This window comes from Sipha flava, unplaced genomic scaffold, assembly GCF_003268045.1.
Source record: "Sipha flava isolate LNK unplaced genomic scaffold, YSA_version1 73_pilon_pilon, whole genome shotgun sequence".
NCBI lineage: Eukaryota > Metazoa > Arthropoda > Insecta > Hemiptera > Aphididae > Sipha > Sipha flava.
In genome coordinates, this window is record NW_020273613.1 from 38,207 (window position 1) to 51,244 (window position 13,038).

General features: G+C 27.3%; 1 protein-coding gene across 1 annotated transcript; it reads left to right on the forward strand.

The window, feature by feature from the left end:
• Positions 1-2,734: 2,734 nt before the first annotated feature.
• Positions 2,735-12,543, forward strand: LOC112692321 (putative U5 small nuclear ribonucleoprotein 200 kDa helicase). Its single transcript, XM_025566951.1, has 33 exons — positions 2,735-2,941; positions 3,030-3,193; positions 3,263-3,434; positions 3,501-3,696; positions 3,774-3,928; positions 3,982-4,246; positions 4,306-4,644; positions 4,710-4,903; positions 4,970-5,125; positions 5,190-5,360; positions 5,443-5,613; positions 5,691-5,871; positions 5,929-6,044; positions 6,101-6,343; positions 6,400-6,568; positions 6,633-6,850; positions 6,933-7,166; positions 7,266-7,675; positions 7,737-7,958; positions 8,130-8,247; positions 8,314-8,640; positions 8,732-8,851; positions 8,984-9,196; positions 9,603-9,839; positions 10,162-10,364; positions 10,426-10,576; positions 10,636-10,860; positions 10,997-11,084; positions 11,158-11,441; positions 11,503-11,679; positions 11,782-12,024; positions 12,089-12,212; positions 12,280-12,543. The coding sequence occupies exons 1-33, from the start codon at positions 2,897-2,899 to the stop codon at positions 12,393-12,395; spliced, it is 6,447 nt and encodes a 2,148-aa protein (XP_025422736.1). The 5' UTR covers positions 2,735-2,896; the 3' UTR covers positions 12,396-12,543.
• The last annotated feature ends 495 nt before the right edge of the window (positions 12,544-13,038 follow it).

A 13,038-nucleotide genomic window follows, 5' to 3' on the forward strand; every position in this document is an offset into this window, starting at 1 on the left:
TCTTTAAAAAATACATCATAGCATGGAAATACATTTTTAATAGTTAAATTTAAAGTAACTTAATATATGAACTATATTATAGAGGAAAATAATTTATCTTTAGATATTTTATTCATTACATTGATGCTTGAGACATTGATTTAAGTTCCTACTTTTTATGTTTTGTATAAACATAAAAAAGAACTTTGAAAATTGGTCTTATATTTTTGTAGATAGCATTAGATCAAAACCTTAAATTTCACATTGTTATAATGATTCAAAATTATACTTATATGTTAAAGTTTTATCAAATGGGTTTGAAAAGAAAAATCTCATTGAAATAAGGGTTATACAATTTACAGTATTCTCAGTACTTTACATTAGTTTTGTATTAATTATTAAAATTATATTATTCATATATATATATATTTTTTTGTAGAAATCATTTAATACCGCCTTTAATTGAACAATTGATCTCAAATTTGTATTAAAAATAAAATAAATCCATAAATCCAATAGTGCCATTTTTTGATTAAATATTTATTATTTGTTTAATAAACATTTTTCAGTTCATATAAATAAATAATTTTATGCTCTTAATATTATTTTATTTTTAAAATGATATTGTAAGCTTAGATCAGATTGCTTATGGTGGTTTAAAAATATTTTTTTATTTCCATAGTATATTAGCATATCAGTAGTCTATAATTTAAATATGATGACATTGTTTTGATTATGTTTTCATTTAAATATTTAGTTTATATAAACCACATTTTTTATATTTCTGAATTCTAAATTTAATTTAAATAAATAATTATGTATTATTTTATCTTATAGATTATTTTACATAGTGTATTTTTGATTATGTGTTATTTTTTCATATTTTAAAAATTAAATTACAAGTTTTTGTAATTTGATTTATACAACTGTAGAATGTAGTTATAACTTGGTTTTATTGCATTTTCATACATTGTCCTTATGTTATAATCAATACTGAATTTATTTGAAAAGTTTCTATTTTTAACTAAATGTCCTAAAATATAATATTTATTAATATACAATGAGCATCGTATTAAAAATTATTTTTAATCCAAATATGACAGAAAAGTGAAATATTTTATAACTTTGTTAATTTTTTTTTAAAAAATAAGCTTTTTCTGATGTATAAATAGTTAAGACTAAAAAAAAAATATTCAATTATTTTTTTATTTAACAAATAATAACATATTGTGTAAAATATGAATGCTATTTACGTATATTTGTTATATTGCGTCTTCCTTTTCAAGTATTTACTGTAACTTAATTTTTTGGTGCTTTTGATGAGTTGTTTTGTAACAGTTTAATTTTTTATAATTCAGTGTGATTTTTTATTATTTGTAACTTAATTTTCTAATTTAAATATGAAACAAAAATGTGATTAAATTATTGTTTGTTTAATATGAACCCTTTATCCTTGGATAATAAGTAATTTAATCAAATTTATAATGCAGGAAGACAATTTTTAACTGTTCACTTAAATACTTCAAATTTATTCGTACATAAAATATTATGCTAAATGAGTTATATAATTTTATTGTTTTAATTCAGGAAATTATTTAAACCAAAAATAACCTGTATGATTATGATAACACAATCACATTTAAGATTAGACTATTATTTTCACCATTTCTGTTGTTGCACAGAATAGTTTTTGTATATTATAAATTAAGATGAGTGGATAGGTACTAGAGGTGTATATACAATTTTTTCTGGGGTGGGGGGATGGTTTCTTTAAGAGTCAATTTATTATATTCTTAGTACCTATATCTTAATACGAGGTCCTATATAATAATATATTTAAAATGGTATTATTGTCCCGTATTTAATGAAAATTATTTTGTTACTCATTTTAATATATACCTAATCATAGTAAAATGAAAATATCATACTATAATATGTAAATATTAATAAATAATAATTAAATATTATTAAAAGGAAAATTTAGGGGAAACCACTTAGCTCTACCCCTTCGGTAACTACGCCACTGATGGGCACAAATAATTTTCGAGTTGCCCAATGACATTTCAGTTTGCAATATCATATAACAAAAAATATTTGTTAACATTTCCTATTGGTTGGATGTTAGTCTTACAGCATTGACCTACAGAAAATGATTCTGTTTCAGATTATGAAATTTAAAACGAATGATTGAAAACAAATTAATGTTCTACAGTTCAGCCAGATTGTGCAAGATTCCTGACTACTTTGGAGACATAATCAAAAAAAAAATAAATAAATAATATTGAAACATTTAATAAGGTTTAATGGTGTTCGTTTTCCATGCAATAAACATGTCATTAGCTTATCGGAAAGAAAAAATAAATCAATATCATATAATAAAAAAAACGCCACAAGTTACTTCATTAGTTGAGGGTCGTTGATCAGGTTAACCGTTCAATGAATCTGGCCATGGACGTCGATAAATACATACCGTAATTTGCAACGAAGCCGAGATACATACAATTTTAATCTTAAAAAACAAATATTATGTATCTTAAATGAGGCCCACGTGTTATTAAGCAATGTAGTGAATTCTTGTAATACATACACTAATAATTATTGTAATTATTACAATGCTGTCGAAACAGTATTGTCAAAATTTAAAATACCGCCCATTAACAGGGTGACCAGCGTAGATGTCGCAAAAAGAAACAACCACGGTTGGCTTCATTGAATATTGATAAGCGGCATAAACAAATCACGAGGATTTCGTTTCTCTCTATCCGACTTGCATATATTATTTAATAATTTTGTTCGTTTGAACTTGAACGTTGTAAAACGTTTTTTTATTTTATGTAATGCGTAATAATGAATTTTGTGTTTGACTTCTAAGAACAAGTTAAAAATCCGAGTAATTACAGAAAAATAATAGTTCATCATGGCTGACGCAGCTGCTCGTCAGCTTCAATATGAATATAAAGCAGTAAGTAAAACACGCCAGTATTGAATTTGAACTCTCTACAATGGTATATTATTATTTACAAGCTTACATTTCATATGATTATTTTTAGAATTCCAATCTTGTTCTACAAGCTGATGTGCGACTTATTGATCGACGTAACCGCGATGAAGCTACTGGAGAAGTATGTTCGTTGGTGGGAAAATTGGAAGGTACGAAGATGGGAGACCGTTTTCAAAGAACTAAACCAGTGAAAGCAGAAGAAAGAAAAGCCAAGTAAGTAGCAAAGCATAAATTATTTAATTATTAAATAATTTATAATTGGTTTTTTTTTGTAATATGTAGAAGACAAAAACGTGATGAAGCACAATATGACTTTGCTCGAATGAAAGGAACTACTCTTTTATCAGATGGTGTTGATGATATGGTCGGAATTATGTACAGGCCTAAAACTCAAGAGACCAGACAAACATATGAAGTGTTGTTAAGTTTCATACAGGAAGCACTTGGTGATCAGGTTAGAATATTTTGAAATTTATTTAATAATATACTTTTAGAAGATTAATAGATTGTGTTATTTTAGCCTAGAGATATTCTTTGTGGTGCAGCTGATGAAGTTTTATCTGTATTAAAAAATGACCGCCTTAAAGATAAAGAAAAAAAATCTGATACTGAAAGTTTATTAGGCTCATTAGCTGATGAACGATTTGCACTTTTGGTTAATTTAGGGAAAAAAATAACTGATTTTGGAACTGATGAAAAAGGAACGGCAAATACTGGTAAATTAAATTTTTTAATTTTAAATAAGTATGTTGTATGAAGTTAGTTTTATTTTTGTTGGTTTTTTTTTATTTAGAAGATAATATTGATGAAACATACGGTATAAATGTCCAGTTTGAAGAGAGTGAAGAAGAAGATGATGAAGATGTATATGGTGAAATCCGAGAAGGTGATGATCATGAAGATGAAGGTGAAGAATCAAAATTAGATGCTACTATTCATGCAGAAAATGTAAGTTACTTTATTCTTTTTAATGATTTATTTAAATAAGGAATTATTTGTAGCTGGACAAACGTGCTGTTAAAAAACCTGTTGAACAAGCCAAAAAAGAAAAAAGTTTGCACGCTTTAGATATTGATGCTTATTGGCTTCAAAGAAGTTTATCGAAGTATTATAGTGATGCTATGGCATCACAAGCTAAAGCAGCTGAAGTTTTAGCTGTATTAAAAAATGCTGGTGATGACCGTGATTGTGAAAATCAATTAGTTCTTTTACTTGGTTATGATTGTTTTGATTTTATAAAAGTACTAAAAAAAAATCGACTTATGAGTAAGTAAATTTAAAAATAATACACAATGTGTTTAATAAATTCTGATTAAAATTTTTAGTTTTATATTGTACATTATTGGCATCATCTCAAAGTGAATCTGAACGTGCTGCTTTACGTAAAAAAATGGATTCTGACCCATTTCTATCCAAGATCTTACGACAAATGGATACTAAAGAAATTGATGATATTAAAGATAGTAGTGCAAGTGCTGCCAATAAAAAGAGACGAGCTGCTGATGAAGATGATGATGATATGAATACTGGTGATCCTAAACAACAGGTTGCTGGCACTAGAAAAGTTTTAGATTTGGATGATTTAATATTTTCCCAAGGATCTCATTTTATGTCAAATAAGAGATGTCAGCTTCCTGATGGATCCTTTAGAAAACAACGTAAAGGTATGTCTTTTATTAAAGTTTTAAAATTAGTAAGTTATTAATGTATATTTTATATACTTTTGAAGGTTATGAAGAAGTTCATGTACCTGCGTTAAAACCAAAACCGTACAGTGAAGAGGAATCATTGGTTCCTATTGACAAGTTACCAAAATATGTTCAACCTGCTTTTGAAGATTTCAAAACTTTAAATAGAATACAATCAAGGCTTCAAAAAAGTTGTCTGGAATCTGATGAAAATTTATTGCTTTGTGCTCCTACAGTAATATATTTTTACTATATTTTCAAGGTAAATCATTAGGTTAAATTAAAAATACATATTTTGTAGGGTGCTGGTAAAACAAATGTTGCCTTATTGTGTATGTTGAGAGAAATTGGAAAGCATATTAATAGTGATGGTACTATAAATGCAGATGAATTTAAAATCATTTATATAGCCCCCATGAGATCACTTGTACAAGAAATGGTTGGAAGTTTTGGAAAGGTAAAAATTATTATAGTTATAATTTTCCTGTAAAATATTTTTAACTATTTACATATATTTGCAGAGGTTAAGTAGTTATAATCTAACCGTATCTGAATTAACTGGTGATCATCAGCTAACACGTGAACAGATACAAGCTACACAAGTTATTGTTTGCACACCAGAAAAATGGGATATTATAACTAGGAAAGGTGGTGAAAAGACATTTGTGTCCCTTGTCAGACTCATCATTATTGTTAGTTTTATTAATTTACAAACATTATTTTTAAATTTATATAATATACAATGTATAATTAATATTAATAATTTTATCTTAGGATGAAGTACATTTATTACATGATGAACGTGGACCTGTTCTTGAGGCTCTAGTTGCCAGAACAATTAGAAACATAGAAACAATACAAGAGGAGGTTCGTTTAGTTGGGCTTAGTGCTACATTGCCAAACTATCAAGATGTTGCAACTCTTCTTAGGGTTAAGCCTGATTCCGTAAGTTTATTTGAACATTAAAAAAAAATATATTATCTATTTATAATTTATATATATATATATATATATATATTTAGGGTTTATTCTATTTTGACAACTCATTCAGACCAGTTCCATTAGAGCAACAGTATATAGGTATAACTGAGAAAAAAGCTGTTAAACGTTTCCAAGTTATGAATGAAATTGTGTATGAAAAAATTATGGAACATGCTGGCCGTAATCAAATTTTAGTGTTTGTTCATTCCAGAAAAGAAACAGGTAATTCTTTGATTTTTATGAAATGACAGTATATTTTATTACTTAATTTTACTCTAGGAAAAACTGCTAGAGCTATCAGGGATATGTGTTTGGAAAAAGATACTTTAGGACATTTCTTACGTGAAGGTTCTGCATCTATGGAAGTTTTACGTACTGAAGCTGAACAAGTCAAAGTAAATATGAATGTATTATAGTTTATAATTTTATAATAATAATTTATTTATCTTAGAATCAAGAACTTAGGGATTTACTTCCTTATGGTTTTGCTATACATCATGCTGGTATGACTCGTGTAGACAGAACATTGGTTGAAGATTTATTTGCTGATCGTCATATTCAAGTATTAGTCTCAACAGCTACTTTAGCTTGGGGTGTAAATTTACCAGCTCATACTGTCATCATTAAAGGTACTCAAGTTTATAGTCCAGAAAAAGGACGTTGGGTGGAACTCGGTGCATTAGATGTTTTACAGGTAATTAATTTTAATTTTCAAAGAAAAATTTTTCTTACAATAATTTCTACCTTTAGATGTTGGGTCGTGCTGGACGTCCTCAGTATGATACTAAAGGTGAAGGTATCCTTATTACAAATCATAGTGAACTGCAATATTATCTATCTTTATTAAATCAACAGCTTCCAATTGAATCCCAAATGGTTTCCAAGCTTCCAGATATGTTAAATGCAGAAATTGTACTTGGTAAGTATATTATACATTTCTGATGTAAAATAAATATTTATGACATATTGTTTATACTTGTTAGGTACAATACAAAGTGTTAAAGAAGCTGTGACTTGGTTAGGTTATACTTATTTGTATATTCGTATGTTACGCTCTCCTGCATTATACACTATTACTCAGGAAAAATTAGAAGTTGATCCGTTATTGGAAGTACATAGAGCAGATATTGTTCATACTGCTGCTATACAATTAGAGAGAAGCAATCTTATTAAATATGATCGAAAATCTGGTTATTTTCAGGTATTGTACAATTTTTCTCATTATGTATCTAAGTGTCTATAACACAGCCAATAAATATTTTTATAATTAACTATTTTTACAGGTGACTGAACTTGGTCGTATTGCTAGTCATTACTATTGTACTCACGACACAATGGCTACATATAATCAGTTATTAAAACCAACTTTAAGTGAAATTGAGCTATTTAGAGTATTTTCATTATCTGGAGAATTTCGTCACATAGGAGTAAGAGATGAAGAAAAATTAGAGCTTCAAAAATTAATGGAACGTGTACCTATTCCTATAAAAGAAGGCATAGAAGAACCTAGTGCAAAAGTAATAATATTTTTGTCTCATACAAATGTTTATCTCAGTTTTGATTAATTTATTGATATTTCTGTTATTAAATAAAACAATTATTAATTCCTTTTATAGATAAATATACTTCTTCAAGCATACATATCCCAGTTGAAACTTGAAGGATTTGCATTGATGTCGGATATGGTATTTGTAACCCAATCAGCTGCTCGTTTAATGCGTGCTATTTTTGAAATTGTATTGCACCGTGGTTGGGCACAGTTAGCTGATAAAGCTCTTAGTCTTTGCAAAATGATTGATAGGCGAATGTGGCAAAGTATGTCACCATTGAGACAATTTAGAAAGATGCCTGAAGAAATTGTTCGAAAAATTGAGAAAAAAAATTTCCCATGGGAAAGATTATATGATCTTGGGCCTAGTGAAATTGGTGAATTAATTCGTGTTCCTAAACTTGGAAAAACTATTCACAGATATGTTCATCAATTCCCTAAGTTGGAATTATCTACACACATTCAGCCAGTCACTAGGTTAATATTAATCTTTATAGTTAAGTTTAGTTAGTTATTTTTATTCATTTTTGTATTTTAGATCTACACTAAGAGTTGAATTGACAATTACTCCAGACTTTCAGTGGGATGAAAAATTGCATGGAAATTCTGAAGCATTTTGGGTGTTGGTTGAAGATGTTGATTCTGAAGTTATTCTTCATCACGAATTCTTTTTATTGAAAGCTAAATATGCTACTGATGAGCATTTGCTTAAATTTTTTGTACCTGTTTTTGAACCTTTACCTCCTCAATATTTCCTCAGGTAAAGTTTATAAACCTGTAATTAGTTCTTTAAGTTTTAATTAGTCTTGTTTAAGTTACATTTATACTGTAATTTATTTATTAGTTTTAATTGAATTTTAAAGTTTTATTACTTTTATAATTATGTAATCTTAATTAATGTTTATTCTAAATATACTTTTAATTGTTACAGAATTGTTTCTGATCGTTGGATTGGTTCAGAAACACAATTACCTGTTTCATTTAGACATTTGCTATTGCCAGAAAAAAATGTACCACCTACTGAACTTTTAGATTTGCAGCCACTTCCTGTAAATTTTATAATTTTTTTATCCATAATGTATTACTAATAATATTTTAATCATATTATACCTTAGGTATCAGCACTTCGTAATAAAGTGTTTGAAGAACTTTATGCTGAGAGATTTCATCAATTCAATCCCATTCAGACTCAAGTATTTAATGCTGTATATAATAGCGATGAAAATGTATTTATTGGAGCTCCAACTGGATCTGGAAAAACTGCTATTGCTGAGTTTGCACTCTATCGTCTTTTGAGTCAGAATCCTGATCATCGTTGTGTTTATTTGGTCGCTAAAGAATCGCAAGCAGAATTAATTTACTCCAGCTGGCATGTGATATTTGGAATTGGACTCGCTAGAAAAGTAGTACTTTTGACAGGTGAAATTGGAACAGATTTAAAGGTAGATCAATTTCTTTGAATTAATGAAATATATTACATATTGTATGGGTATTTTTTCCATTAAAATTTGGTTAACCCAATATTGTTTATAGTTGTTAGCTAAAGGACAAATTATAGTGACAACTGCAGAGAAGTGGGATGTATTATCTCGGCGATGGAAGCAAAGGAAAAATGTGCAAAATATTAATCTTTTTATCGTGGATGAACTTCAAGTAAATTTTAAATTTATTATTAATATTAGGCAATAAATAAAAATAATAAGGTGTTATTATTATATTATTTTTCTATTATTTAGATATTTATTATTTTGTTTATTTAATAGTGATTGGCTTATATGTTTTTAGTTGATTGGAGGTGAAGATGGACCAGTTTTAGAAATAGTTTGCTCCAGAATGCGGTATATTGCTTCACAAACTGAAAAACAAATGCGTGTTGTTGCCCTCTCAGCTCCACTTGCTGATGCCAGAGATTTAGCTCTATGGTTAGGGGCACCAGCTACAACTACATTTAATTTCCATCCAAGTGTTAGACCTGTACCATTAGAACTTCATGTGCAAGTAATAATTACTATTAAATATAAATAAAGTTAATTATGAGAACATTTGTAGTGAAATATTTTATTTTATCTGTATTGAAGTGTATATAATAATATTATATAACAATAAAGTATAATTACTGTAATTCTCAGATTAAATTATTATATTTAAAAGTTATAATAAGTATTTAAGATTTATTTGAGGCCACATATTTTTAATGGTATGCTTAAAAATAATTTATTTTATTTTTTTAAATTAAAATATAAGGATGTACTAAGTACGATTTATAAAGATATTATTTCATGTTAAGTTTTTAAATTAAAATTTCTATTTTAGCTGCTGAATTTGAGATTAATCATCTTTATTTATAATTATTATAAATTAGTATATTTGATAAGAGCATCTGTTGATTGTTGAAATTGTTTAGGGGTATAATGTCACTCATAATGCTACCAGATTAGTGGCAATGGGCAAACCAACTTACAATGCTATATTAAAATATAGTTTGGAGAAACCGGTAATTATATTTGTACCATCAAGGAAACAAGCCCGTCTTACTGCTATTGACCTATTAACTTACACTGCTGCTGACAACCAGCCTAATCGTTTTATACACGCTGAAGAAGATGACATTAAGCCATTTTTGGAGAAAATTTCCGATAAGGTAATATTGTATAATTTTATCCAGATTAATTTATTTTTATAAAAATAAACAGTTACACGTTATACTCTTAAGAATTGAACAATCAAAATTTCCCTTCTGAAATTGTCTAATGAATGATTTACTTTGTAGAGTAAATAATTACAAAACATTTATATATATTTATGAATTCATTCTTAAAAATTGTTATTAAATTTAATAGAATATTAATTTGTATATTATTAATTTCATAATTTATTAATAACTGTTTAACAATTTTTCTTTTTTCTTTTTATTTTGTATTAGATAAATTATTTTAAAATTGTTTGGTCTGATTATATTTTAGACATTGAAAGAGACATTGCTCCAAGGAGTAGCATATTTACATGAAGGTGTTAGTGCCCAAGATCAAAGATGGGTTCAACAATTATTTTTCACTGGAGCAATTCAAGTTGTAGTTGTGACTAGAAGTCTTTGTTGGGCTTTAAGTATTACATCTCATTTAGTTATTATTATGGATACACAGTTCTATGATGGGAAAACACATGCGTAAGCGTCACTGTTAAAATTTTTAAATATTATGTATTTTATAAATATATTTCTAATTTAGTTATGAAGATTATCCCATTACTGATGTTATTCAAATGGTAGGACGAGCTAATCGACCATTAGATGATGATGATTCAAAATGTGTATTAATGTGTCAATCATCTAAAAAAGATTTCTTTAAAAAGTTCTTAAATGAGCCATTGCCAGTAGAAGTATGTAATTGAAATATATAATGCACTTTAGTAAATTAATTTTGTTTTTTTTTTCCTAGAGTCATTTAGATCATCGATTACATGATCACTTCAATGCTGAGATTGTTACTAAAACTATTGAGAATAAACAGGATGCTGTTGATTACATGACTTGGACATTCCTATATAGGCGACTTACACAGAATGCTAATTATTATAATTTACAAGGTATATCTCATAGGCATTTATCAGATTACTTGTCAGAACTTGTTGAAACTACATTAAATGATTTGAACCAATCAAAGGTATGTTTTTTCAGGTGTTTTATGTATTTAACCTATTTAAATTATTCAATAGATTTTAGCAATAAATTAAATTGTATCTTACCATTATACTCTGTTACTATCTTTAAAACATAATTAAGTATGATTATTTTTTTAGTGTATAAGTATTGAAGACGAGATTGACTGTATTCCATTGAATTTGGGCATGATTGCTGCTTATTACTATATCAATTATACAACTATTGGTAATATTAAATTAATTGATCTTAATTTGCATTTTATTTAAATTAATAATACATTTCTTAATTATATTTTTAGAATTATTTTCGTTATCACTCAATAATAAAACAAAGATTCGCGGACTGTTAGAAATTATAAGTTCAGCTGCTGAATATGAAAAGATACCAGTTAGACATCGTGAAGATACTCTTCTTAAGAGTCTTGCTCATCGTTTACCAAACAAATTACAACCAGCTTCTGGTCAATCATCAATAAGGTATAATGATCCACATGTCAAAGTTAATTTATTACTTCAAGCCCATTTATCTCGTTTACAACTTGGTGCAGAACTACAAGGAGATACTGAAGTCATATTAGCTAGAGTAATAAATATATAATGTTACTAATAATAAAATGAATACATTTTGGGTACTTTTTTATTAGGCAATACGTTTAATACAAGCATGTGTTGATGTCTTGAGTTCTAATGGTTGGTTATCACCAGCTGTGGCTGCTATGGAACTAGCTCAAATGATTACTCAAGCAATGTGGGCTAAAGATTCTTATCTCAAACAACTTCCTCACTTTACATCAGACATTATAAAGAGATGTACTGATGCAGTAAGTTGTATTTATTTAGTATTATAATACTCTTTAATACTTCAATAGATTGGGATATAATAGAATATTGTAGAACGGTAACATAAACTTATTGTTTATTAGGGTATTGAAACTGTATTTGATATCATGGAATTGGAAGATGAAGATCGTACCAAGTTGCTGCAGCTAGACGATAGTGAAATGGCTGATGTTGCAAGATTCTGTAATCGTTATCCTAATATTGAATTAAGTTATGAAGTGGCAAACAAAAACCGTATATCTGCTGGTTCGAGTGTAAATGTCACAGTAAGTTTAGAAAGAGAAGATGAAGTTGTTGGACCAGTTATTGCTCCCTTTTTTCCACAAGTAAGTGTCATGAATTATGGATTTCATCAAAAAAATACAATGTACTTACATTTTATTATTTTAGAAACGAGAAGAAGGTTGGTGGTTAGTAATTGGAGATCCAAAAAATAATTCATTACTTTCTATTAAGAGATTGACTTTACAGCAAAAGGCTAAAGTGAAATTAGATTTTGTAGCACCCAATCCTGGTTAGTGGTTGATTAATTTAATCAATATTTTTAAAATAATTTCTAATTTTATTCAATTCTATTTTAGGAAATTACTCTTATACGTTGTACTTTATGAGTGATGCTTACATGGGTTGTGATCAGGAATATAAAATGAATATCGATGTTGGTGATTATAATTCTGCTGAAAGTGAGTCAGATTAAGCTTACATAACAGTCTCAAAAATATTATTTATGTACCTAAGAAAACTAATTTTTATATTGTAAGAAAATTGTTCTTGTATTATTTTAATTATTTTTAACAGAAACAATCATTAAATTGACTAGATCATATAAATGATCTACATAAATATTTTTGTTTATGGTTTTCTGTATTGTACTTTTAATTTTATATTATAGTAAAAAATAAATAAATGGAACATAAAAAAGTAAATGTTACTTTTGTGTTTTTTTATTTCTTCAGTTTAAATAAAACTAAATAGTAATAATGCTTTCTGTGTACCAAATTTTCCAAATTTTAAGGCTATCCGTTGGAATATAAATTATTTTAGTGGAACCTTAACTTCAATATTAACACTATATTGTATTTAAACTCAGTAAAACAAGGAATCTTGTGATTTTTTTCTATTGACGATTTGATATGGATTATATTATTTTAAATTGTGAAAAAATTTAGAAATATAGTAATCATGAAATTGAATAATAAATTTTCCAAGTACTTTTTTAATGGTATTTCAGAGTGAATACAACTCTTTTAGAAGTTTTTACAAAATTCTAATTTTTTTATCCAATTAATAAAATCATTCAAATAAATTGGAGTTGAACTATGTTGAAAATTAGCTTTGTT